The 26,418-nt window shown below is 39.3% G+C and overlaps 1 protein-coding gene across 1 annotated transcript in view; it reads left to right on the top strand.

Moving 5' to 3' along the window:
* The first annotated feature begins 11,990 nt into the window (after positions 1–11,990).
* The window catches only part of eif3ea (eukaryotic translation initiation factor 3, subunit E, a), a 51,330-nt gene continuing 36,902 nt past the window's right edge, over positions 11,991–26,418 (top strand). Inside the window, exons 1-4 of the mRNA XM_080857613.1 lie at positions 11,991–12,090; positions 12,641–12,758; positions 19,777–19,894; positions 24,502–24,544. Coding sequence (XP_080713739.1) covers positions 12,001–12,090; positions 12,641–12,758; positions 19,777–19,894; positions 24,502–24,544 — 369 coding nt within the window. The 5' untranslated portion in view covers positions 11,991–12,000. The remainder of the gene's footprint in view (positions 12,091–12,640; positions 12,759–19,776; positions 19,895–24,501; positions 24,545–26,418) is intronic.

Below are 26,418 nucleotides of genomic sequence, written 5' to 3'. Positions count from 1 at the left end.
TCTGGAGTTATCATATTTCACCTTACTCTTCCAGGAAGAATGTCCAGGACCACAGATTTGGATATTTTGGTGCATTCTTTGTAATGTCATGTTTTGTAAGAAAATTGCAGGGAGGAATAAAGCTATGCATATCATGTGGGGTAAGTTTGGAAACGGGGAGCTATGGGGCTTGGGGTGCCTCACTGATCCACTTTTGGTTGGGAAGGATACTTTAAAAGCATGCCTGGGAAGGACACACACAGCTATCCTCTCAGCAACAAATTCAACACATTTCAACAGTAAATTAATTAGCTTAATTAGGTTGCCCATTGTGATCCCAATATTCCACCTTTCAGTGGAAGGAAATTGCAGTAATTGAAGCCATAAAGTATGGAAAATTAAATGTAACACAACCAACATCAACAACAGCAAATAAACAACAGAGACAGGCAGTTTTTTCGCTCCCTCTGACACGGGGATATAGTCGCTCTTACTTCTTCTGGACGCATGGACACATGTGCTGTGCAGATGTTCTCGGTGGACATGCAAAGAGGGGAAGAGAGTGCTGTGTGAGTTTGCATTGTTTTCTGGCCCCCTGGCTCCGTCGATAACCCAGGTTCGATGCCATCTAATACGACAGTGATGATGTCAGCATTGGGCTCTGGATCAGGACTCTGGAGGGCCGGTGATTTATAACCTGACAGCGCCAACGAGCGAGGTGGTGCATATCTAATGGGCTAGGTTTAAAAGCATCATTTAAATTCATAATAATTCATTTGGCTTTTGGGGAGCAATGTTTGACTCTGCAGTATCTCGCACAAAGGCGTTCATCTTCAGAGGGTATCGATTTGTTTGTGGACTTATTGGAATACTAAGTAGCCGTATAGCACCGTCTGCCAGTGTCTGTTGTCCCATCTAGAAGCCAAGACTAAAGAAAGAGGAGGGGAAAGTTCTTAATCTAGGGTTGACCAGTCTTTCCACTTCTTCCATTCTGTTTTAGTGTTGAATAGCTTTTTCTAATGAATGATGGAATAAATGTCATGGCTTTGGAAAGGGCATAGAGGAAAGCCTTCATCAGTTTTGTATGGACCATGAAGCCCCGGTATTTCCACAAACAGGGATTTTATTTAGGAATTAGAGCAGCAAAAATGGTATAATTACAACAAAGAAAGTTTAACAAGATTCCACTCCTATACAAACTTATCCGCCTCAATTAGTTTAGCTGTTTTTCAAGGGTCCTCTCCCTCCTTTATTTACCGCAGTTGTACACTTAGGTCTTGGTGGGACCTTCTCATAAATGCTTCAGTCTCTCACAGGCTGCGCTAGAGAGGGGAACCTTGGCACCATGAGTCAACAAAGGTACAGAAATATAGCACAGTTCCACGAACCCACCCCTTGCATGCAGAGATCCAGTTGGATAAATAACAGTAGGGGGTCTTCTCAACTTAACAATAGCTCACCACAGCTATTTTGGCGCCTGCAGGGCACTGTTATACCAAATAAGAGGGCACAGTGCCAGCCAGCCATTTTTTGCCATTTTTGTTTATTTATTTTTTGCAAAGCAACAACTTCTCTTATCACCTCTTCTGTTGTTGTACCTAGGCAAGGAATGTTAGTCCACCATATTGAATCAGTCAGAATGGTCACAGACAGGACACATACCTAACATTTGTATTCAGAAAGGGACGTCATTGTTGATGAATGATCTCTGCTATGAGTCCTGGATGGGTTGCATGTATGAATGTGTGTGTATTTCTGTGTTTGCCTCAACTGTTGTTTATCTAGACACGCTCAAAGCCTTTATTTGATTTTATGTGGTGTGTGTGCACATATGTATTGTAAGTGGGAGTGAGAGAAAGGAAATGTTGTGCGTGCGTGTGCACCCACATGTGTGTCTGTGTGTACATGTGTGTTTGTGTTTGTGTGTTGTCTGTGTGTTTTGGAATGGAATACTTACTTGTGCAAGTTATTATTTGTGTGGCTTTGCCGGCCACTTTCCTTGGTTGGGATAGTTTGGGGAAGCGTGTGGGTGAGCGTGGACTTTGTGCATTCTGGAGCATCTACATTGTAGAGTTTCCAGACAGAGAAGTAGTAAAAAAAGAAACAACAACATCTGGGGCAATCAGGTCCTGCAAACGTTTTACTGTCAACCACAACCATTTCAACACATATACAGTGGCATACAAACGTTTTGGCACCCCTGGTCAACCTTTTTGTAACTGTGAATAGCTAAGCAAGTAAAAGATGACCTGATTTCCAAAGGCATGAAATGAAAGATGACATTCCTTTTATATTTTACAGTTTTTTACAATCGGATACACACTAAAATCAAAAGCGTAACACAATTATCAAAACCTTCACTCAAGGAGCAAAACAACGGCTCAGATCTGCACAACTATAAGCACATTTAAACATCACACTTTTTGCGAAACCATACACACAAGTGGTTTGCAAAGCACTAAACACACTTTTATGCTTTAGACACATACGTATGTCAAGATGTCACTTCCTTGCAATTCCAAAACACTGACAGTCAAAATACTACACCATGTGGCAATCGGTTGAACACAGCCATTAGGTGCGCAAACACATGATTGCTTACAGTTTTTTACGATCGGATACACACAATTTTGACTGCTTTGTTTTGCTTTTCAATCGCCTCACACAATAAGCACAACCACACACCCAATTAGCAAAAACATCAGATCCATTGCAAAATGAAACACTCTTGTAAAATCTATACACTCATTTAACAAAACCATATTTTGTTACCATATGAAACACACACATTGCATATACTGAATTCTGTTTGTACCACTTACACACTTCTGTTATAACCCTAAAACACTTTTAGCAATACTACTTCTCAGTGATTAAAGTAGTGTAAGTGAAGTACACAGAGAAAGTGAAAATACACAATACAGTAAAAACACTACCCAAGACCAATGCTGATGAAAATATTATTTACGTAATTTTCTCCATATACCCAAATCAATCAACATGTCAACATGGAGAATCACAACAAAACATGTCCCACTTTTCATGCTACTTCAGTAGTGTGCATAACACTGTAAGCTCAGCAAATATCAGACAAAGGTGAAAAGATGTTTCCAGTACAGGTTACAATTCCATTTACAGTAAAATGTACAGATTTGTCAGTGTCGCCAGTGTTGACTGAGAGACCTGATGGATATTACTGTATTGAAAATGGCATGGTCACCGATAATGTTTGCTTGATTTTCTCTGAGCCTTATAGCATTACGTATTTGCCAAAAGCATGTTTATGATCTCTCTATCTTGTTCTTGCGTGAATATGGGCCTGTCCTCCTTTCAAGTTTACAGTATTTGATACATTTGGTCTTCTTCTTCTTTGAGCAGATTTTCCTCCTGCTACAGGTCTTCCTCTTCCTCTACTTCCACCTTGACCTCAGCCTCATGGCATGGCCTCTGCCTCTTCCTCTTCCTCCTTCTCCTCCTCTGTGGATTCCCCCTCTCACCCTCACTCTTCTTCTTTTGACTTCTTCCATTTTGGTTGAAGACAGATTACAGTTACTCATCTGCTGCATTTCTATAGTGCTTAAACCTGTTTGTTGTGTCTACAATTAAGCAATCATGTCTGTGGGCACTTGATGGCTGTGTTTATATGACCGGCTCATAGGTGTGGTAACTTGACAGAGTGTTTTGGAATTGCAAGGAAGTGACCTCTTGATATACGTCTGTGTCTAAAGCATAAAAGTGTGTTTAGTGCTTTGCAAATCACTTGTGTGTATGGTTTCGCAAAAAGTGTGATGTTTAAATGTGCTTATAGTTGTGCAGATCTGAGCCGTTGTTTTGCTCCTTGAGTGAAGGTTTTGATAATTGTGTTACACTTTTGATTTTAGTGTGTATCCGATTGTAAAAAACTGTAACTGTAAACACACCAATCAGGTTTAAGCACTATAAAAATGCAGCAGATGAGTTCACCTACAGTACTGTGCAAAAGTTTTAGGCAGGTGTGAAAAAATGCTGTAAACTAAGAATGCTTTCAAAAATGGAAGTGTTAACAGTTTACAGTTTTTCTCAATCGCTTTGGCGAATTTTTCCATTCACTGTTTACTTTTTCAAAACAGCTCACACACAGCCCTTAACTGAAGCTGAAATGACCAAAACACTATATGATGGTTGCAGAATGACACTACCTTCTCAAAAACTTATCACACACCCATCAAAACCAAACAATTCCTTCAAAACCTACAATTTGTGCTCAATTAAAAATGTATGTTTTCTCATTTATTTAACAATGGATAGCAAAACTCAAAATACAGCTTTCAATATTAACCTATGAAAGCATCACTTCAACTTTTGTGCAACACCCTCCCAGTATTGACTATTTTACCACTGACAACGTACTACAATTTGGGTTTTGTACTGACCACTCTTACTTAAGGAATATACTGTCAGAAAGTATTCGAAACCTGCACATTTGTATACAGTAAAATTTAGTATTTCTGTTTTTGTATTGCTAAACACTATATCATGATGATATATATGATTACGTAACATTTGTTCTACTGTGCACAAAATGGCAAAGATTCTGACACAACATTTTTACAGTATTGCAGTCCTTTTTCCACATTACATGTATATTCTGTATGTCAAAATGAGGTCAACTCTGTTCTGCAGTGAACAATCTCCCCCTGCCACCAGTTTTGGCTAGTGTGTTGATTCTGTAAAAATAGTGCAATAAGCTGTAAATACTGTAAATTTACGTAAAGTAATCAGAATTCGACCGTATATGTTGTAAATAACTTTAGTGAAACTACAGTATACATTGTATTGTGACAACATACTTTACAAAAGTATAGAAATTGTTGTTGCCAAGAGTGCAAATACAGTGAAACACAATACATTATATTGACTGTGAAGGCCAGCAAAGTGTCATTGTCATTGCTGAACGTACAAACAATTGATGCCACAGTATGACAGCTCAGGTTTGAAAGAACCATTTGGCCAGCCTCTCTCATGGTGGTCATGATTCACTATAGATCAATGACTCTTGCCCTACTTTCATTTGAGCATCTTACACGAATGCCACATCCCCTGACAGGGGCCCCTCTACCTCTACCACAACCTCTTCCTTGTCCTCATCCTGGTGGCCTATTCGATACATGCTAACTGTAGTATCAACTTCGATCTATTGACCCTTTTTTAGAGGTTGAGAACTGCTTGATTAGTTTTGCACAGAGAGTTCACACAGGTGCTGACGATATTTAGAATATAGAGAGCAGTGCCAGTAGGCTGCTACTAAGTGTCTGCAATGTGTTGACATGGTTATTCAATTAGGTTTTGTGTCTTTCTCTGAGAAGTGTGTAAACTGTTTTGAAAAGTGTGTTAAAACTCAATGAAATTTGTGTGAAAGCAATGAGAAATGGTTAACCCATTCGCCAGAGAAGACTCTTGCTGTGCAAAGAAGATGTGAGCATTAGATGAAGTTGACCCATGATTCGCTAAATGCCTGAAAACGATTGGGAAAAACTGTATTTTCATCAATTCTTCATAAATTAACAAAATGCAGTGAAGGAACAGAAGAAAATTCTAAATTAAATCAATATTTGGTGTGACCACCCTTTGCCTTCAAAATAGCATAAATTCTTCCAGATACACTTGCGCACAGTTTTTGAAGGAACTCGGCTGGTAAATTGTTCCAAACATCTTGGAGAACTAACCACAGATCTTCTGTGGATGTAGGCTTCCTAAAATTCTTCTGTCTCTTCATGTAAACCCAGACAGACTCGATGATGTAGAGATCAGGGCTCTGTGGGGGTCATACCATCACTTGCAGGACTTTCTGTTCTTCTTTAAGCTGAAGATAGTTGTTAATGGCATTGGCTGTATGTTTGGGGTTATGTTCCTGCTGCAGAATACATTTGGTGCCAATCATACGCCTCCCTGATGGTATTGCATGATGGATTAGTATCTGCCTGTATTTCTCAGCATTGAGGACACCATTCATCCTGACCAAATCTCCAACTCCACTTGCAGAAATGCAGCCCCAAACTGGAAAGGAACCTCTACCATGCTTCGCTGTTGCCTGCAGACTCTCATTATTGTACCTCTCTCCAGCCCTTCGGCGAACAAACTACCTTCTTCTACAGCCAAATATTTCTAATTTTGTCTCATCAGTCCAGAGCACCTTCTGCCATGTTTCTGCACCCCAGTTTCTATGTTTTCGTGCTTAGTTCAGTCACTTGGCCTTGTTTCCTTGTTGGGGTAGAGCTTTTTGGCTGCAACTCTTCCATGAAGACTACTTCTGGCCAGACTTCCCTGGACAGTAAATGTCTGTACCTGGGTACCACTGGTTTCTGCCAGTTATGAGCTGATGCCACTGCTTGAAATCTTCCGATTTCTAAGGTAAATAAGCTTGATGTGTTTTTCATCAGCTGCATTAAGTTTCCTTGGCTGACCACTGCGTCTACGATCCTCAACGTCTTCTTCAAAAGAGCATGAACTGCACATTTTGAAACCCCTGTCTGCTTTGAAATCTTTGTCTGGGAGAGACCCTGCTGATGCAGTATAACTACGTTGTGTCTTTTTGCTGTGCTCAGTCTTACCATGTAAATAGATACAAAATAAACATTTATTGTTTACATTTTTCAAAGCATTCTTAGTTCATAGCATTTTTTCACACCTGCCTAAAACTTTTGCACAGTACTGTATCTTGAATCAAAATGGAAGGAATCAGAGCGAGAAGAGTGAGGGTGAGAATCCACGGAGGAGGAGGAGGAGGAGAAGGAGAAGGAGAAGGAGAAGGAGAAGGAGAAGGAGAAGGAGAAGGAGAAGGAGAAGCAGAAGGAGGAAGAGGAAGAGGCAGAGGCCGTGCCAGAGGTAGAGGTAGAGGCCGAGGTGGAGGGAGAGATAGAGGAAAATGAAGACCTGAAGCAGGAGATTTGACAGATGACATGCGCGCCACACTTGTTGACCATGATATTGCTTGTGATGTGGACGAAACTCTCTGGCCTGATCCAGCTAGGAGGAGGGATAATGTTTAGAATTTTCTGTAAAGTATTTTCTTTTCTTTTTTTTTTTTGGTAATGGATAGAAAGAAATGTTGTGTTTTTCCAAAAGCTTGTGTTTTGCAGTTACAAAACTGAGACTTGTTTAGTTGTTTTGTTATTGTTAACCATGTTCACCGATTTGGGTATATGGAGAGAATAAAATACTATTTTCATCAGCATTGGTCTTGTGTAGTGTTTTTACTGTATTGTGTATTTTCACTTTCTCTGTGTACTTCACTTACACTACTCTAATCACTGAGAAGTAGTATTGCTAAAAGTGTTTTAGGTTTATAACAGAAGTGTGTAAGTGGTACAAACAGAATTCAGTATATGCAATGTGTGTGTTTCATATGGTAACAAAATATGGTTTTGTTAAATGAGTGTATAGATTTTACAAGAGTGTTTCATTTTGCAATGGATCTGATGTTTTTGCTAATTGGGTGTGTGGTTGTGCTTATTGTGTGAGGCGATTGAAAAGCAAAACAAAGCAGTCAAAATTGTGTGTATCCGATCGTAAAAAACTGTAACTGGAAATATTATCCTCTCTTCCATGAGCTCATTCAACACCTACCAACTCGAATGTTGGTATAAAAATTTACATTTAGATGAATGCTCCCTTTGCTAACATTAGGCATAGGAGACTTAAAATAAGGCACACAATCAGCAGCTTCATCAAATTACAAACACAGACAGGTCTCTCATTTACTGTGGCCTAGTAAGTGTTTCCTTCAGTGTAACTTCAGTGTGCTAATCACCTTAGCACTCACAGTTTCCCCCAAGTATCCACCAAGCCACAATTAGGAATGATTCACTGTTGAACACAGCTGCTCCTTTTTTTACTGGCTCTGATTGAGGAGAAACGACCTGTGAGAGAGAATTAATACAATTTATTTAGATCGGATACACACAATTTTGACTGCTTGGTTTTGTTTTTCAATCGGCCCACACAAGAAGCACAACCACACACCCAATGGGCAAAACACCTCAGATCCATTGCAAAATGAAACACTCTTGTAAAATCTATACACTAATTTAACAAAACCATATTTTGTTACCATATGAAACACACACATTGCATATGACTGAATTGTGTTTGTTCCACTTACACACTGCTGTTATAAACCTAAAACACTTTTAGCAATTCTACTTCTCAGTGATTAGAGTAGTGTAAGTGAATTACACAGAGAAAGTGAAAATACACAATACAGCAAAAACACTACACAAGACCAATGCTGATGAAAATATTATTTACGTAATTCTCTCCATATACCCATATCAGTCAACATGTCAACATGGAGAATCACAACAAAACATGTCCCAGTTTTCATGCTGCTTCAGTAGTGTGCATAACACTGTAAGCTCAGCAAATATCAGACAAGACCAGTACAGGTTACAATTCCATTTACAGGAAAAAAAGATCAGAAGAGACCTGATGGACATTACTGTATTGAAAATGGAATGGTCACGATAATGTTTGCTTGAATTTCTCTGAGCCTCATAGCATTACATATTTGCCAAAAGCATTTTTATGATCTCTCTATCTTGTTCTTGCGTGAATATGGGCCTGTCCTCCTTTCAAGTTTATTTGATAAATTTGGTCTACTTCTTCTTTGAGCAAATTTTCCTCCTGCTTCAGGTCTTCCTCTTCCTCTACTTCCACCTTGACCTCAGCCTCATGGCATGGCCTCGGCCTCTTCCTCCTTCTCCTTCTCCTCCTCTGTGGATTCCCCCTTGCACCCTTACTCTTCTTCTTCTGACTCCTTCCATTTTGGTTGAAGACAGATTACAGTTACTCATCTGCTGCATTTTTATAGTGCTTAAACCTGTTTGTTGTGTCTACAATTAAGCAATCATGTGTTTGGGCACTTGATGGCTGTGTATATTTGACCGGGTGTGTTGGCTTGACAGAGTGTTTTGGAATTGCAAGGACGTGTCCTCTTGATATACGTCTGTGTCTAAAGCATAAAAGTGTGTTTAGTGCTTTGCAAATCACTTGTGTGTATGGTTTCACAAAAAGTGTGATGTTTAAATATGCTCATAGTTGTGCAAATCTGAGCCATTGTTTTGCTCCTTGAGTGAAGGTTTTGATAAATGTGTAATACTTTTGATTTTAGTGTGTATCCGATCGTAAAAAACTGTATTTGATAAATTTGGTCTTCTTCTTCTTTGAGCACATTTTCACCCTGCTTCAGGTCTTCCTCTTCCTCTACTAGCAATTGATCCGGAATGCTACTTTAAATATCAATTTTAAAGTAACACATCTATTATGCCGGTTTTTAAAAGTCCTAGGAAAATATCTCCTTTGCATGTCATAAAAAACACATTCTTAGCACAATTTACTTTAAAGAGAGATTCCAACCAGTGTAAAATGACTTGAGAGTTACTCACTGGGTACAGTATTTCAAACATAATAGTGAATGAAAAATGAAAATAAGAAAGAGCATTTCTGCCACATTTTCCCTCCGATTTTGTGTTTAGAGGATAGTCTATTCCACTTGCTTGGGTTTTCTTGCACGCTGCTCCTAAGGGAACCTTCATTGGAATGATTGGCTGGTTGAAACAAGAGAAACCAGAGAAATCTGGCCTCAGCATAATTTTCTCTTCAAATAAAAGATTCTTTGTCAATTAGAATTAAACTTGCGGTATTTAACCACGCATTGCCTTTATTGGATATATTTTTAACAAAGCTTGACTTTCCAACTGAGGTTGCCAATGGCATGATTAAAAAAAATTGAATATGCACTATACTGAACATTTGGTCAAATATTCTTGTCCTTTAACTGTGTCACAAAGATGAGATACCTACGTGACCAGTGCAACTATGGTGGCCTGGAGTGTTCCTCTGTGGAGGTCAAGAACATGAGACATTTACATTCATCCCTATAATGACCCCAAATATATGATCTAATCAAAGTATGCCAACCGGAGTCATATCAGTGGTTAACTCTTTTGTAAAAAACATCTTCGTTACCTTCAGAGAGTGGTGCACACATGGTCTTTATCAAGCAGGAGGTCAAGGATGACGATGAAGAAAAAGAAAAAAAGTTTTACTTCCATCATGTAAAAGTACTTATAATCCACTAAAAAGTGCCCGTTTTCATAGTGAAATCAGCCCATTTAGTAATAGCTGGTAATTTCCTCACATTAAGCCATGAATAATAATTTCACAAGCATTTTCATGGACAGCCTCCCAAGTTGTTTAAGTGCCAGCTATAGCTATGCCAGATTCTGTGAGGAAATCAGAAAATATTTTTGTCAACGCAGCAAAACACCTATATTTATATTTGCATGTGTAAATGTGTGGTTAGTTAATAGTATATTACTTTATTGCATTTTATATTGCATCTTATCAGGCAAATAATGCAAAGATACATTATATTATATTAACAGCACTCAAGAGGGTCACAATAAAATCTACTGATTGACTTACTAACTGTAAATGTCAGTAAATGCACACACACACAAATATACAAAGACTTGGTACTACACTGCAAAATACAAACCCTTGAAATATTTAGCCTTTAATTTTTTCAGAAAACAGACATAGAAGTTCATGTACATGTCAGGCCCTGCTCTGAGCAAAAACAACAAGACGTCATGCTACTCAGTGCAGTATAAAATATGAGGATGTGGCTGTGCCAATTAATAAAACAAAAACACAATTAATATTTCACTGTTGAAGCACCATGTCTGCACTCATCTGCACTACATACTCCGTGGAAGTATCCAGTATCCAGTGGAAGTGTCTCTTTTTACCTCTCTCTCATGCCACCCCCCCCCCCCCCCCCCCACCAAACCCTCCTCACACACACACACACACACACACACACACACACACACACACACACACACACTGTCTCTCTTGCTTATTTTAAGAGTTTGAAAGCATGCTGACATCAAACCACAGCTGGCTGTATCAAAAGCACCCAGTAAAACAGAATTGGCCATGGTGCGTAGCCTACTACGTGTTTATGACTCATTTCTACCTGCAGTCAGATGGGAGGAAAGGACTGCTGTAACAAGGGCTACGTAAATAGTTTTTGGGATGTAGGACAGCGCAGTGTGGTTGTCAAGCAAACAGGGTACTAGTGGAACCTATTAGAGATGGGCCATTTAGTGGCTGATATTAGCTCTTCATTGCCGTGTATGGCTGACATATGGGCATATGAGACAGCTTTGGGAATGAGGAATAAAACTGAGGCGTCTTTTGTTAGCAAGGATGTCAACAGCATAACCGACCATCATACACGAGTATCATATTTCCAGATTCCTACTATGATAATTGAAAGGAAATATTTCTTCAAACTCAGTCAATTTGTATTGTACAGTTGTCTCCATCTCATTGCCTAGCTTTGCTGTGGGTAGCAGTACAGCTTGTGTTCCAGAGGGAGATCATGCTCTTTAGGCTATATGAACTCTTGCTGATACTTGTCTGCTGGAGACATTTCAGTGGGTTCTGGAAGAGACCCAATGCAAAAAAATGCTACAAGTTCACTTGGCAAATGAACTCCCTATTAAACATGAAAGCTTTTATTGTATCAGCTAGGCTATACACTGAAATTATAGGGATTTTGGAAAAAGCTTCACAGTGCAACTAGCCTCTTATTTCATTTAAGAGGAAAGGTTGACAAAGTAGCCTAATCTGTATTCTGATTCTCATAGGCCATCTGTTGAAAAACACCAAGCTGATAAACAAAGTTAGGTTACAAGCGTGGTTAACACACAGTTATAAATTGAACAAAATGGGTAACCTCTGTGAACGTATAACTTAGTATTAACATATTTACAATATATAAATTTGGTCGAAAATACTGCTCTGTTTGTTAATATTAAGTCAACTCGTAGGCTATTAACTCCAGATGAGTTTAGGGATCAAAGACAACTAAGCCAGTTGAAAAAACGTCCTATCAAGTCTCCCTGAGGTGTTAGTCACTTCCTCCAATAGTGCTACGTCAGTTTTTAAGACCTTCCCCCCACAACATCCAACATGGCCGATTACGACCTGACTACAAGAATTGCTCATTTCTTGGATAGACATCTGGTTTTCCCCTTACTGGAATTCCTCTCCGTTAAAGAGGTGAATATGATTTTATCACATGAACATAACAAGCACTTTCGCGTCTTGTATTTGGTCTTGTTTGCTAATATGTCAAGACACGTGACGGCCAGTGTCCTGCTCAGCGTTAGCCGAAACATGGGGAGCTAGTTAGCACTAAGCTAGTGTGGCATTTGTTAATGATGGCATACTTCAGTACACTTTGCAACGCTTCTGAGTGTGGATTACAACTGCACAAGTACTACCTCTATTAAGTCGTATAGGGTCTTACTTTTGATATCTAAGTTGTGCGGCATTGCTGGGTGAGTTTCTGGCATGCGTAGACATTGTTATTAGCACTAAGCTTACCAGTGGGTTAGCAAGCTACCACAATCTGTCAGCGGTCTAGACATAAGTTCTTGGTGTTTTGGTCATCGCCATTGTTTTTCTGTTCTATGTATTCTTCACGTATGTAGGCTGTTTTGTTAGAGATGTGCTTTTTGATGTGCATCTGTGCCTGTGTTAAAAAGTCACAGAATTGTTTAACAACGCATGAAACAGTTTTAACTAACTCAATGTCAATGTCTTTCAGATTTACAATGAAAAAGAACTTCTACAAGGGAAACTGGAGCTTCTTAGTGACACCAACATGGTTGATTTTGCCATGGATGTATACAGAAACTTGTACCCTGAAAAGGAAATCCCACCAAGTTAGTGTTCTGTGTGCGTGTGCGTGTGTGTGTGTGTGTGTGTGTGTGTGTGTGTGTGGGTGTGTGGGTGTGTGCGTGCGTGCGTATGTTTTTATGTGTGCATGTCCATCTGTGTCAATATATTTGCATCGCACAGACACATCATCCATCTGCTTGTCTGTCTGTCTATCTGTCTCTTTAATTACAGTGCATGAAATGCCCTCTATTGTTATTCCTAGGCTTCTTCTTCTTATTACAGTGCATGAAATGCCCTGTATTGTTATTCCTTGGCTTCTTCTTCTTCTTCTTCTTCTTCTTCTTCTTCTTCTCACCTTTTTCTGCGATTAATTCAGCCCGAACCGCTTAACGTAGAAACTTCATTCAAACTTTGTCGCGTAGGTCTTGTAAAGGACACTTATGCTATGTATTTTTCACTTTTCTAAACTTTATATTTTTTAAGGTATTAAATAAAAACGAATCTAAATTTTCCCATTGACTTACATTGGGCCATTATGACATCATAATAGGGTCTTTAAACTGGCTTGCACCTGTGCTTCACTGACACCTGCGCCAAATCCAAGGAACCTCTTCTCTGTCCCTCTCAATAGACCCTTTCGCCGTTGGTAAACAATGCTCAGCGTTCTAGGTTGCGCACGCATTCTGGGGGCAAAAGAAATGGCTTAAGTAATGTTAAGTTCATACCTGCGTTCGCTTTATCCTAATGATCTCGGAAGTTACGTTAATAAATTGACATTAAGTTATGGAATCCAACTTCCCGATCCATATTCGATCACGGATTAGATAGTTGACCCATCAAAATGGACAGATATGTATACATACTTAATAGAAAAACCCAGTGTTTACACAAAAGATACATTACGATCATTCAAGTCACTCGATGCCTATAACTACGTTGTCTGCGGGCATGTCCACTCCAGGATATTAAGTACTGCGACCTCAATGATGATTTCTGCGTCCTAAAATCTGAGGTGCTACCAAGCCAATGACAAGGAACAAAGACAATAATGTATAAACCATGTGTTTTTATCAACAAACCCACCAACGCTACCGCTTCACGTTAAATTGCACATGCATGGCAGAGTAAGTCGACCTTATCATAAACGTTTCATCGTCAAGGTTTACGTGTAGGAACTACATAACCATTGCAACCAGGAGACACAACTGTAATGTTAGCGAATGAGGGGTGAGAAGCCCCCCGCTAATATTTACACTCTTTTAAGTCTCCTGTACGTCCAAGCCCAAACCTATTCTTGAGGTTTCAAACATTTTCCAGGCTATTTGGCATCTAACAATAAAAGCCTTGTAACTGTTATTTATGCTACAATACAACTTATATTTGTTATGATAGCCACATTTAGTATACTCATTTTTGTCTTATACCATTTTTTTTATCTGACATTGCAGGCTATAGGGTCTTGTTGCGGCCATGCAGCAGCAGTGCTGTTAAAGATTGAGCTCTATGTTAGGATGGGGAGGACAGAGGGCATCTTGTACATCAGGAGCATGTAAAACAACACAAGCCTGCATACAGTGTGAAAAGCCAGACTATGGTAAAATGATTCACTGTGTCCAATGTGACAGCCACTTCCACTACGGCTGTGTGCAAATTTAATGAAAGCAGTGAAAGAGGTAAAAAAGCATGAGCTTAAGACAAGGTTCAAATAGTTTTAATTTAATAAAGACAGTATAGTACATAGTCATTTATTTGTCTGAATATCATTTGTGGATTACATTTATCAGCAAACACAGTACATTCTATATTATTTGGAAACAACAGACTTGCAGAGATTTGTGAGGGCACCACACACATTCACTATATCATCTAGGAGGTCAACTTGTGACACTGGAATGACCGATCGTAAGATTTTAAAATTCTTCCACCGGCCAATAACTCTTTCTATGTGAATTCTTACAAGTGAAAGTTGTCTTGATGCGTCAACCTCATTAGCTGGTAGTTGTCTTTTTCCTTCGGTGAAATTTGGAATAAGCAGGGTGGCACCATATGCAGCAAGCTCTTCTCTAATTAAAAAAGCCCCTATCAGCTAAAATGTCATCTGTAGGCTCCAAAAGATCTAAAAATCCCATTGATTGGTAATCTGCTTGTCTGACACGGCCACCCGAACCTGGGGATAGAAAGGATATGGCCCCGGCGGGTGTAATGCCAACTAAATACTTAACTGTATTGTGGTGTTTATATGTAGACCATGTCTGGGCCTGGGCATTCAAGTTACTAGGTCTGTCAATAAAAATCTCTGTGCACTTTTGGGCATGTTCTTTAAAACAGCAGTCTGACTTGGCCACTTTACAAGTGGTTTCAACATTTTAGCCAGAAGGTAACCAGGTTCTCAAAATGCATGATATTGTGCTGTTCGATACTTTAAACCTAAATGCTATGTCAGTGTTAGTGAGACCCAATCTAAGTTTCATAAGCACAATCAGTAGGTGATCTCCCAGGGTACGTACAGCCGCGGAAAAAATTAAGAGACCACTTCAAAATTATCAGTTTCTCTGGTTTTACTATTTATTGGTATGTGTTAAAGTAAAATGTACATTTTAGTTTTATTCTATAACCTACTGGCAACATTCCTACCAAATTTCAAATAAAAATATTGTCATTTAGGTCATTTATTTGCAGAAAAATGACAATTGGTCAAAATACCAAAAATGATGCAGTGTCTTCAGATCTCGAATAATGCAAAGAAAACAAGCTCATATTCATTTTTAAACTACACAATACTAATGCTTACACTTAGGAAGAGTTCAGAAATCAATATTTGGTGGAATAACCTTGATTTAAAATCACAACTTTCATTTGTCTTGGCATGCTCTCCACCAGTCTTTCACATTGCCGTTGGGTGACTTTATGCTACTCCTGGCGCAAGAATTCAAGCAGCTCGGCTTCTTTTCATGGCTTGTGACCATCCATCTTCCTCTTGATCACATTTCAGAGGTTTTTTATGGGATTCAGGTCTCGAAATTGGGCTGGCCATGACAGGGTCCTGATCTGGTGGTACTCCATCCACACCTTTACTGGCCTGGCTGTGTGGCATGGAGCATTGCCCTGCTGGAAAAAACATTTCTCAGAGTTGGGGAACATTGTAGAGCTAAAGGAAGCAAGTTTTTCTTCCGGGACAACGTTGTACTTTGCCTGGCTGAGGTTTGTAAAAGACCATAAGGATTGAAAAAAGCGAACTGGAGGGTCTTCTAGTTCGTCTTCTCTGATGAGTCCAATTTTCAGCTTTGCCCAACACATGGTCGTCTGATGGTTAGACGGAGACCTGGAGAGGCCTACAAGCCAGAGAGTCTTGCACCTACTGTGAAATAGGACTCATCAGAGAAGACGAACTTAGAAGAACCTCCAGTCCGCTTTTTCAATCCTTATGGTCTTTTACTAAATGTGATCAAGAGGAAGATGGATGGTCACAAGCCATGAAAAGAAGCCGAGCTGCTTGAATTCTTGCGCCAGGAGTAGCATAAAGTCACCCAACGGCAATGTGAAAGACTGGTGGAGAGCATGCCAAGACACATGAAAGTTGTGATTTTAAATCAAGGTTATTCCACCAAATATTGATTTCTGAACTCTTCCTAAGTGTAAGCATTAGTATTGTGTAGTTTAAAAATGAATATGAGCTTGTTTTCTTTGCATTATTCGAGATCTGAAGACACTGCATCATTTTTGCTATTTTGACCAATTGTCATTTTTCTGCAAATAAATGATCTAAATGACAATATTTTTATTTGAATTTTGGTAGGAATGTTGCCAGTAGGTTATAGAATAAAACTAAAATGTACATTTTACTTTAACACACACCAATAAATAGTAAAACCAGAGAAACTGATAATTTTGAAGTGGTCTCTTAATTTTTTCCGCGGCTGTATTTCAGTAAACTTTTCTACATTGACTTTTAGTTTTTTCAATAACCAGTCAAAGATTATAGTAGTTATTCCTGTGAGAAAAAGAAACTGTACACTGTTATTTCTGACTGAGTGGTAAGAATACTTGTTGTTCTGAAGCTCTTCTATTAGCTTCTTGTTTTCATTTTGAATTTCACCAAACTCTTGGTGCAGGCTCACATATTCAACCTGAATCTGTTCATACATGTGCCTGCGATTGTCATAATCTTTCTTTGGGCACATGGCATCCTCTTCCAATGGGGCTCATCTTCAACTGTAAGACATTAATGTGAAGACAGGAATTATAAGTTTTACTGACAACACATGTAAAACACAAATAATGAGTAGCACAAGTACATTTTACATGTTTGATTGAATTGAAAAGGGTGTTCTCACCAGGGCAAAGATCTGTAGTCAATAGGGAAGGTGATTTAACAGATCTCTCAGATAGCAGTTTATTCCTTTGAAAATCTGTAAGATTAGATTGCACATAATAGAGGTAACTACTGACTGCCATTTATCTCAAAGCTTGCAATACAGAGCAGGCTATGGATAGCTACCTTGGATAGCTAGCTTTGATGCCATAAGTTAACATCACCTGCTCTAGGTTGCAGGCACTGTTGGCTGCTAACTTATCAAGAGCAAACACGCCTTACCTCTCTAATTTAGCTTCAGGTCTCTGGCGAATGGACAATGTTAATTGAGGCTTCTCCTAAGAGTAAATTAAGCACAGACTCAACCCACGATCATTGTATGCATTGTATCATTGTATGAAATTAATAGATGAATGTACTATGAACTAGCTAACATTAACGGTTAGCTAACGTTAATGGTTAGATATCGTTAACGTTAAGTTAACCTAAAATTGCAAGGCTAATTTAGATATGGATAACATTAGCTATCTAGGGAGCTGTTTTGGCCAACTAAGCTATCTCAGATTTAACTTACACAATTTCAAGTCAGCTAACATAAACAAAATTCACTTACCGGATATAAAATGTGACCCACATATGCGTGCATTTTTAATGATGTCTTCAGTCCAGTCCACTCGTTTTATAGCTTGCAGCCACAATCTACGCCTGTTTGCATTAAACAGTCTTTTCCCCGAAGGAATGCGGTAGAAATTTAGACCTTTTTTTTTTGTTGACCTGTTTTGGCATCCCACAACACAACAAGGTGGCATTTTTTTAACGAAGAAACCGAGACGAAGAAATCCTTAGCTTTATCTGTCCAAAATCCTCTTGCACTGTCACTAACTATGGCTAAAATTGCCGCTTTTTTGCCTCCAGAATGTGTGCGCTTAACGTTTATGACGTAGGTCATAAAAGGGTCTATTTAACTGTATAGGAACATTAAGACACCTTCCATTCTCTACTTTTTTTTCTCTCCATCTCTCCATCTTTCTCTCTATCCCTCTCAGTCTACTTTCTCTCACACTCAATCTCTCTTCTTCACTCCATTTTTATCTCCTTTTTTCAATATTTTCACTCTCTTTTTCTCTTCCACTCTTCTTTCCTTCTTCCACTCTTCTTTCCTTTCTTCTTTCCTTCTTCCACTCTTCTTTCCTTCTTTCACTTTTCTTTCCTTTCTTCACTCTCCTTTCTTCTTTCCTTCTTCCACTCTTCTTTCCTTTCTTCTTTCCTTCTTCCACTCTTCTTTCCTTCTTTCACTTTTCTTTCCTTTCTTCACTCTCCTTTCTTCTTTCCTTCTTCAACTATTATTTCCTTCTTTCACTCTTCTTTCCTTTCTTCACTTTCTTTTCTTCTTCCACTCTTCTTTCCTTTCTTCACTCTTCTTTCTTTTCTTATTTCCTTCTTTCACTCTTCTTTCCTTCTTCCTCTCTTCTCTCATTTCTTCACTCTTCTTTCCTTCTTCCACTCTTCTTTCCCTTCTTCTTTCCTTCTTTCACTCTTCTTTCTTTTCTTCTTCCTTTCCTAACTTTGGCATTTCATGCACTGGTATTTCCTTCAGGAAATGCATTTTCTAGTTCTTTTTACCTTTTTCTGTGATTAATTCAGCTCGAACCGCTTAACTTAGAAACTTCGTTCAAACTTTGTCGCGTAGGTCTTGTAAAGGACACTTATGCTATGTATTTTTCACTTTTCTTAACTTTATACTTTTTAAGATATTAAAGAAAAACTAATACAATTTTTCCCATTGACTTACATTGGGCCATTATGACATCATAATAGGGTCATTAAACTGGCTTGCACCTGTGCTTCACTGACACCTGCGCCAAGGTTCCAAGGCTCCTCTTCTCTCTGTCCCTCTCCATTCAACTGTATAACTAGGAATATTAAGAGACACCTTCCATACTCTACTTTTTTTTCTCTCTACTTTCTCTCACACTCCATCTCTCTGCTTCACTCTTTTTTCTCTCCTTCTTTCAATATGTTCCCTCTTCACTGTCTTTATCCAGAGCCACTCTTCACTCTTCTTTCCTTTTTTTTCTTCCACTCTTCTTTCCTCTCTTCTTTCCTTTCTTCTTTCCTTCTTCCACTCTTCCTTCCTTCTTCCACTCTTTTTTCCTTTCTTCACTCTTCTCTCTTTTCTTCTTTCCTTCTTCCACTCTTCTTTCCTTCTTCCATTCTTCTTTCCTTCTTCCACTCTTCTTTCCTCTCTTCACTCTTCTCTTTTCTTCTTTCCTTCTTCTTTCCTTTCTTCTTTCCTTCTTTCACTCTTCTTTCTTTTCTTCTTTCATTCTTCCACTCTTCTTTCCTTTCTTCACTCTTCTTTCTTTTCTTCTTTCTTTCTTCCACTCTTCTTTTCTTTCTTATATCCTTCTTTCACTCTTCTTTTCTTCTTTCACTCTTTTTTCCTTTCTTCTTTCCTTCTTTCAATTTTCTTTCTTTACTTCTTTCCTTCTTCCACTCTTCTTTCCTTTCTCCTCTCCTTCATTCACTCTTCTATCATTTCTTCTTCCTTTCTTAACTTTTGCATTTCATGCACTGGTATTTCCTTCAGGAAATGCATTTTCTAGTTCTCTTTCCATCTCTCTTGCATGCACCAATCACTTCAGTACTTATCTTTGTGATGTCCTGTCCCTGATGAGCACATTTTATTGATAAGGTTGTGACCCTGTTTTTTACATTTGTAATTAATGAATAATTGTTTTGGCTTGTAGCCCTGAAGGAGAAAAGGACTACAGTGGTGGCTCAGCTAAAGCAGTTACAGTCAGAGACCGAGCCAATTGTCAAAATGTTTGAAGACCCAGAAACTACTCGACAGATGCAGTCCACAAGGTGAGACATTTTCCCTCCTCTGACAAGGTAATGTGATTGTAAAAGTTTAAGTAGGCTAATAATACAGTTCATTTTTTCCGTTATAAGCTGACTGTAGCGTGCAATCTAAAGTAGAGTTTGAACAGCTCAAGTCATTAGCAGCAATGTAATTATTGACATTGGACTGCTCTGTCTTTTGAAATGACTGGAAAACATTTGTTGCTGTTTAATTTCATAATTCAAACACAGTTTTAGAAATGCTGAACAGCAGAAGAGGAAAAGAAAGCAAAAGCCAAAACATTTATGGCTGCATTTCCGTCTGAACGAGGCCTAAGAGGCATTTCATTGAAGTGGTGATGGCTGAATCTCACTGGGGATATGTAATCAAAGCACTGGTGCATGTTGCAGAAGAATTAGCCCAATTGAGTGGCTTTACAGTTTCCCTCAGCAAAGTCAGCATGTGAAAGCTGGGAGAACTATTAGGCCCCTGTGGTTAATGCTATTAAGTCAATTTTTGGTGCTGATTTTGCCGTAATTAAAATAGTTTGGTTTTCATCCTCGGCTTGGTCTCTTGGACAAACTCATCATTTCATCAGACACTTCCCTTTTTAATGCTTCGAATCCATCAATCAATTGGGAATTTTAACTTTGGGTTGAAAGCCTGCTTTCTTTATTTCTTTACTTTTGCAGTGGTATTGTTCCGATAAGTGTGCCTCATTTTGAAATTCGAGTTTTGCAATTGGATCGGAAAGTTCTGCCCTGTGAGTTTCTGTTGGTCAATTTTCTAGCCAACTTGCAGCTCAAGTTAAATTTCAGACATGGAGGCTGCATGGCTGCTATTTTCCTATTACACAGGGATTCAAACTTGATAGGGCTGGATTTGTAAAACAATGCAAAACTCATCACAGGTCATAGTAATCCTCTCAATTTCCCAATCTAAGAGTCAAGAGTTATGTCTGATTTGTCATACTGCTCAATTATCTGCTAAAGTTACTTTCTGTGTTGTGGCACAGACCTGATTTGGACATGTAGTGGAGATTGTTACAAGCCTAAAATGGCAGGGGGAGGTTAAAAACTCAAATCTATTCTGATTCACAAGGGATAGCTCGGCAATTTAACAGGATAACGGTTTATGTGCAGGGTTCTGTTTTGCTCTCTGAGTTGCTTAGGGTAACTTGAGCTTCTTGCTCAGCGCTGTTATTTGCCAATAGGCCATCAAGTGGAGTTTAGAGTTGTGCTTAATATGTCATGTTCCACTCTTACAATGCGACAATGCCTAAGATGGATTTTGATTTGAATTTTAGATTTCTTTTTTTTGTCCAAAGTAGTTTTCCGTTGAAATTATGTTGAGTGGTGGTAGCATCTTCATAGCACGTTTGCTGTTTGTGGTGATTGCATATTGGAAGGCAGTCCTACGGTGGCCGAGAGGTGCAAACCAACATTACAAAATCTGAAACACCTTAACAAAGCTTGACACAAATTAACATTTCGGAAAACATTTTAACATATCATAAAACAAAATAACATTACCACAACACATTAACAAGTTCCGAAACAAATTGACATTTCAGAAAACAAATTAACAAGACGCGAAACACATTAACAAGTCCCGAAACACATTAACAAGTCCCGAAATACATTAACAAATTACATTAAACGGAAAGGGAATGTACCAACTCCGTGATTGACGTGGAAGTGATAACGGAAGCGCTCAATTTAAGTTGATGGAGTTTATGGTAAACCAAGATGACAGCGATATAGTGGGGTTTTGCCAATTAACAAGATTTAGTTTTTCGTGACTTGACATCATGACATAATGTCCACGATTACAGCGTACGAGTGTCCCTCATTAAAATATCGTATGCACTGCTGCAGCACATCTGCTCCTTCAGTCTGGTCAGCTACGCCATTTAAAAACTCCAAAGACCGACCACACCAAAAACAAAATCTTGTTAATTGGCTCAAATGTTTGCCACAAAACGGGCAAAACTTCACTCTATCGTTGTCCATCTTGGTTTACCATGAACTCCATCAACTTAAATTGAGCGCTCCCGTTATCACTTCACGTCAATCACGGAGTTGGTACATTCCCTTTCCGTTTAATGTAATTTGTTAATGTGTTTCGCAACTTGTTAATTTGTTTCGGGACTTGTTAATGTGTTGTGGTAATGTTATTTTGTTTTATGATATGTTAAAATGTTTTCCAAAATGTTAATTTGTCTCAAGCTTTGTTAAAGTGTTTCAGATTTTGTAATGTTGGTTTGCACCTCTCGGCCACCGTACAGTCCTCAAGAAAAGATACAAGATTGCCTGTTGGCAAAGCAGTGCATGTTAGTACTTGGCTCAGGTGTGCAAAACAATGCTTAGCAGTAGGTTATATTTCCAAACTATGGAGTTTAATTATCATTCATACTGAGGTACTTAATGGTGCCAATGAAAGATATTCATTGTTCTTCATGATTTTAGATTACAATAAAAACTAGAAAATGCATTTCCTGAAGGAAATACCAGTGCATGAAATGCAAAGGTTAAGAAAGGAAGAAGAAAAGAAAGAAGAGTGAAAGAAGGAAAGAAGAAAGGAAAGAAGAGTGGAAGAAGGAAAGACAAAAGGAAAGAAGAGTGAAGAAAGGAGAGAAGAGCGGAAGAAGGAAAGAAGAGTGAAAGAAGGAAAGAAGAAAAGAAAGAAGAGTGAAGAAAGGAAAGAAGAGTGGAAGAAGGAAAGAAGAAAAGAAAGAAGAGTGAAATAATGAAAGAAGAAAGGAAAGAAGAGTGAAGGAAGGAAAGAAGAGTGGAAGAAGGAAATAAGAAAAGAAAGAAGAGTGAAAGAAGGAAAGAAGGAAAGAACAAAGGAAAGAAGAGTGGAAGAAGGAAAGAAGAGTGAACAAGAGTGGCTCTGGATGAAGAGATAAAGAGAGAGTGAAAATATTGAAAAAAGGAGATAAAAATGGAGTGAAGAAGAGAGATTGAGTGTGAGAGAAAGTTGACTGAGAGAGAAAGATGGAGAGATGGAGAGAAAAAAAAGTAGAGAATGGATGGTGTCTTAATGTTCCTAGTTACAGTTAAATTGAGAGGGACAGAGAGAGTAGAGGTTCCTTTGATTTGGTGCAGCTGTCAGTGAAGCACAGGTGCAAGCCAGTTTAAAGACCCTATTATGATGTCATAATGGCCCAATGTAAGTCAATGGGAGAAATTTATATTTGTTTTTCTTTAATATCTTAAAAAGTATAAAGTTTAGAAAAGTGAAAAATACATAGCATAAGTGTCGTTTACAAGACCTACGCGTCAAAGTTTGAATGAAGTTTCTACGTTAAGCGGTTCGGGCTGAATTAATCGCAGAAAAAGGTAACAAGAAGAAGAAGAAGAAGAAGAAGAAGAAGAAGCCTAGGAATAACAATACAGGGCATTTCATGCACTGTAATGAAACCACAACCAGTTACAACTTAACATGCATAAAATATTGTGATAAATGAATGTTGGTCAGTAAATGGGTAATAACCTGTGCCTTGATGGTGCTGAATGCTCTCTTTCCAGAAAATGTAGCAGTCCTCTTTTGGTTTTCTGTACGGTGGCACAGTATTGAGTTGTTGTATTTTATATTTTTTTCCCAATACAATTTAAAAGAATGAACTGTTCAATGTGTTGTGACTGTCAAGCTCCATGGGCTTTTATTTGATCTATTCCACAAGCCAGGATTGAAAACAGGTAGGTAGGATATGCTGTGCCATTTTGATTTGTACTGTCTGTTAGTACCTACATAGGCTAAATGACAATGGTTTGGTCAATGCTGTATGTGCTCACTGCCCAGGAAGCACATTTAGTGCAGTCTAGAGTTAAGTAGTCCAGGGCTCACATTGGTTTGCTTATGTATATATCTCCCTGTCTGTCTCTCTCTCTCAGTGTCTCACTCTCACACATACACACAGGCACTCAAGCATACTCACATACACACACACTTTTACAGACACAGACATACATGGGAACCTGGATTAATGCACAGATGTGGAGGGAATAGGTGGTGGTTTAGGGGCAGGGTGAGAGCTGAAGTCCATCTTGTTTATCTCTATGCCATAGCCATTAAGGAAGATCAATCTCCCCCCAAAAAGCAGCAGCATCTGTTGTATGACAGTATAATGGTGCAGGCGCACAGCGTTTGAGAACGCCTTTATAAACAGCCTTTGAATCCTTGCCCGCAGATGGAGTAAATGGCCGACCTCCTCATCTGCCTGAAGTGTAGGGAGACAGTTGCTTTCTCATTAAGAGTCTGGCCACATGTGTCATGCTGGGAGACTGTGGGAGCCCAGTGGTGTGCGTTTGCAACCAGCCCTCTGTACCTAGTCATTCACTGGGAGCATCTGATTGGTCGCATACACACCATTCACTCGTTCGTCACACGTTACGTGCTGGTCTATTTTTGTCTGTTTATTGTTATGATTGATGACGTTGACAGGGTTTGATAGCACCGCAGCCTCAAGTTTGATATCTTTGCTTAAACGTTAGGGGTTAGGGTTAACACAAGCGAGGCAGCCTGAGTCCAAATTAGGGAAAAAAATGCACAATCAAAAGAATCCAACAGCCCACCAACCTCAGGCAGACCTAACTAACCACAAACTACTCTCACTCTCTTCCAGGGATGGGCGTATGCTCTTCGACTATCTGGCTGAGAAGCACAACGTAAGTTCTCGCAGTGCCGCCACCATCTCCAGGCCTTTTTTCTCATGACTTCTGGGTGAACCGAGCGTCATTTCACTGTGGGTGGGGCCAGTTCCAACAGGAGCCACCATTTAAATGACTTCCCAAAACCTTAACTTTCAGAAAGGGGTTTTGGGGAGTTTGAAGGTGGGGAGGGGGGTTGGGGAAGCTTATGTTGGAGGTTTGTGTGTGTGTGTGTGTGTGTGTGTGTGTATGTGTCTGTGGGGGGGTTATGGCTCACAGCAGTCCTGCGGACGTTCGTTCTCATCCTGCGGTGAGTCGTCAAGAATAAACGGAACAGCGCGAGACCCGTGGGTCCTGCCGCAAGAATGCTGGGGGATTCTATATTTGCAGTTGACGATGCTCCACTCCCAAAACCCCGGCATCCCATTGACCTGGGGCCTGTCCTCAGTGTACCTCCACTTCCCCTAGCCTGTCCCTGCTTTCCCGCTGCCCTCCCCAGCATACCCTCAACTCCCCCGAAAGCCACACTGCATTTGTCGACACAACCACGGGTCCCGGTCTGGTGCTAGCTGTAGTTCATACTGACAAGGATTGGCACTCATGCTGGGAGTGGAGCTGCTCAATGAAAGGGGGAAAAAAGGAAAAGGAACTGTTGCCGCAACTAAGTGCTATGGGGTACAAGCTCAGTGACAGAGTTAATGTCTGTTTAGCACTATAGCTGTCGGAATGAATTGCACTATTTTTTATAATATGCAAAAAGAAAGGTTATATGGAGGGCCATGACAGTTGAATGGATAGGATCTGCTCCATCATTGTTTCTATTTCAAGTTTGATACTGTAGATGTTTCCGAAAATCATTGCTTGACAATGCACCCTATAAATTGATCTCGTATGGGCGAGTGCTTTGTAAAGCACACTCTCACAAAGCATACATATATTTATAATACTCAAACACCCCTAGATCCTTGGTAAAGTCAAGTGCACCATTTTGTTATGAACACAAAATGCAGTTCACTATGGTCATAGTGGATTGGATGTGATCCATTTGGTTAAAGCACATTCCTTATTACCAGTGCTCCAACAATTCCTGGAAAGTGATTGGCTCATGATCGCTATACTGGCATCGCATGCATCTTGAAATTGTGTTCCAGAAACTGTTTTTCCACAGTGCTATTCAAATAGTTTTTTGATGTGGATTCAAATGCAGCATCTTTTCTAAGCTCCTTCACGGTGGGATTTTGCAAAGAATGACCCAGTAGTCTTATTTCAAATAAAAGGACTTTGTCTAAAACGCCTTCCTATTGCTCACTGATTAGACAAACCCTAAAAGCTGGCCCAGACAGACTCTTCTCTATTGAGTTTCAAGACTGAAATCCAAGAGCAACACTAGGTTATAACAACTGCCCGTAATTTAAAAAAATGCTCAGAGCCTCAGTTATCAGTGAATTAACCAAAATGAAATGTGATGTGTCCATAGACAACTTTTTGAAACTTTTGGGGTTCATGACGGTGAAATGCACTGTTAAGAAAGATGTGCTTCGCAACTTTCCCCCCTAAAATATCCTCCAAACATAACAAAAGCACCATTGTCATCACTGTTTGAGCTTTGCCCTCCGAGGCCATTGGTTTGCTGTTAAAATCTTTCCCCATCCACACGTAAGCTACATTCCCCATTAATCAGACACATAAAACTTGCATACATCTGAGAGACCCCAAATGACCACAAAAACTGACCCTAAATATAGTAATGTTTAATATTTGAAAAAGTATTTGAATATAGATGTAAAACAGTGATGTAAAGTCAGTGTTTCCCAATATGTCTTGCATTCTGAATGAAGCATGGTGAAATATGGTTCTTTTGAATTGTGGTTTTGCTATTCCCCCCCCCCCCC

Source organism: Sprattus sprattus (genome assembly GCF_963457725.1).
Source record: "Sprattus sprattus genome assembly, chromosome: 19".
NCBI lineage: Eukaryota > Metazoa > Chordata > Actinopteri > Clupeiformes > Clupeidae > Sprattus > Sprattus sprattus.
The sequence above is the reverse complement of the archived record's forward strand: the minus strand, read 5'-3'. Positions and strand labels throughout refer to the sequence as shown.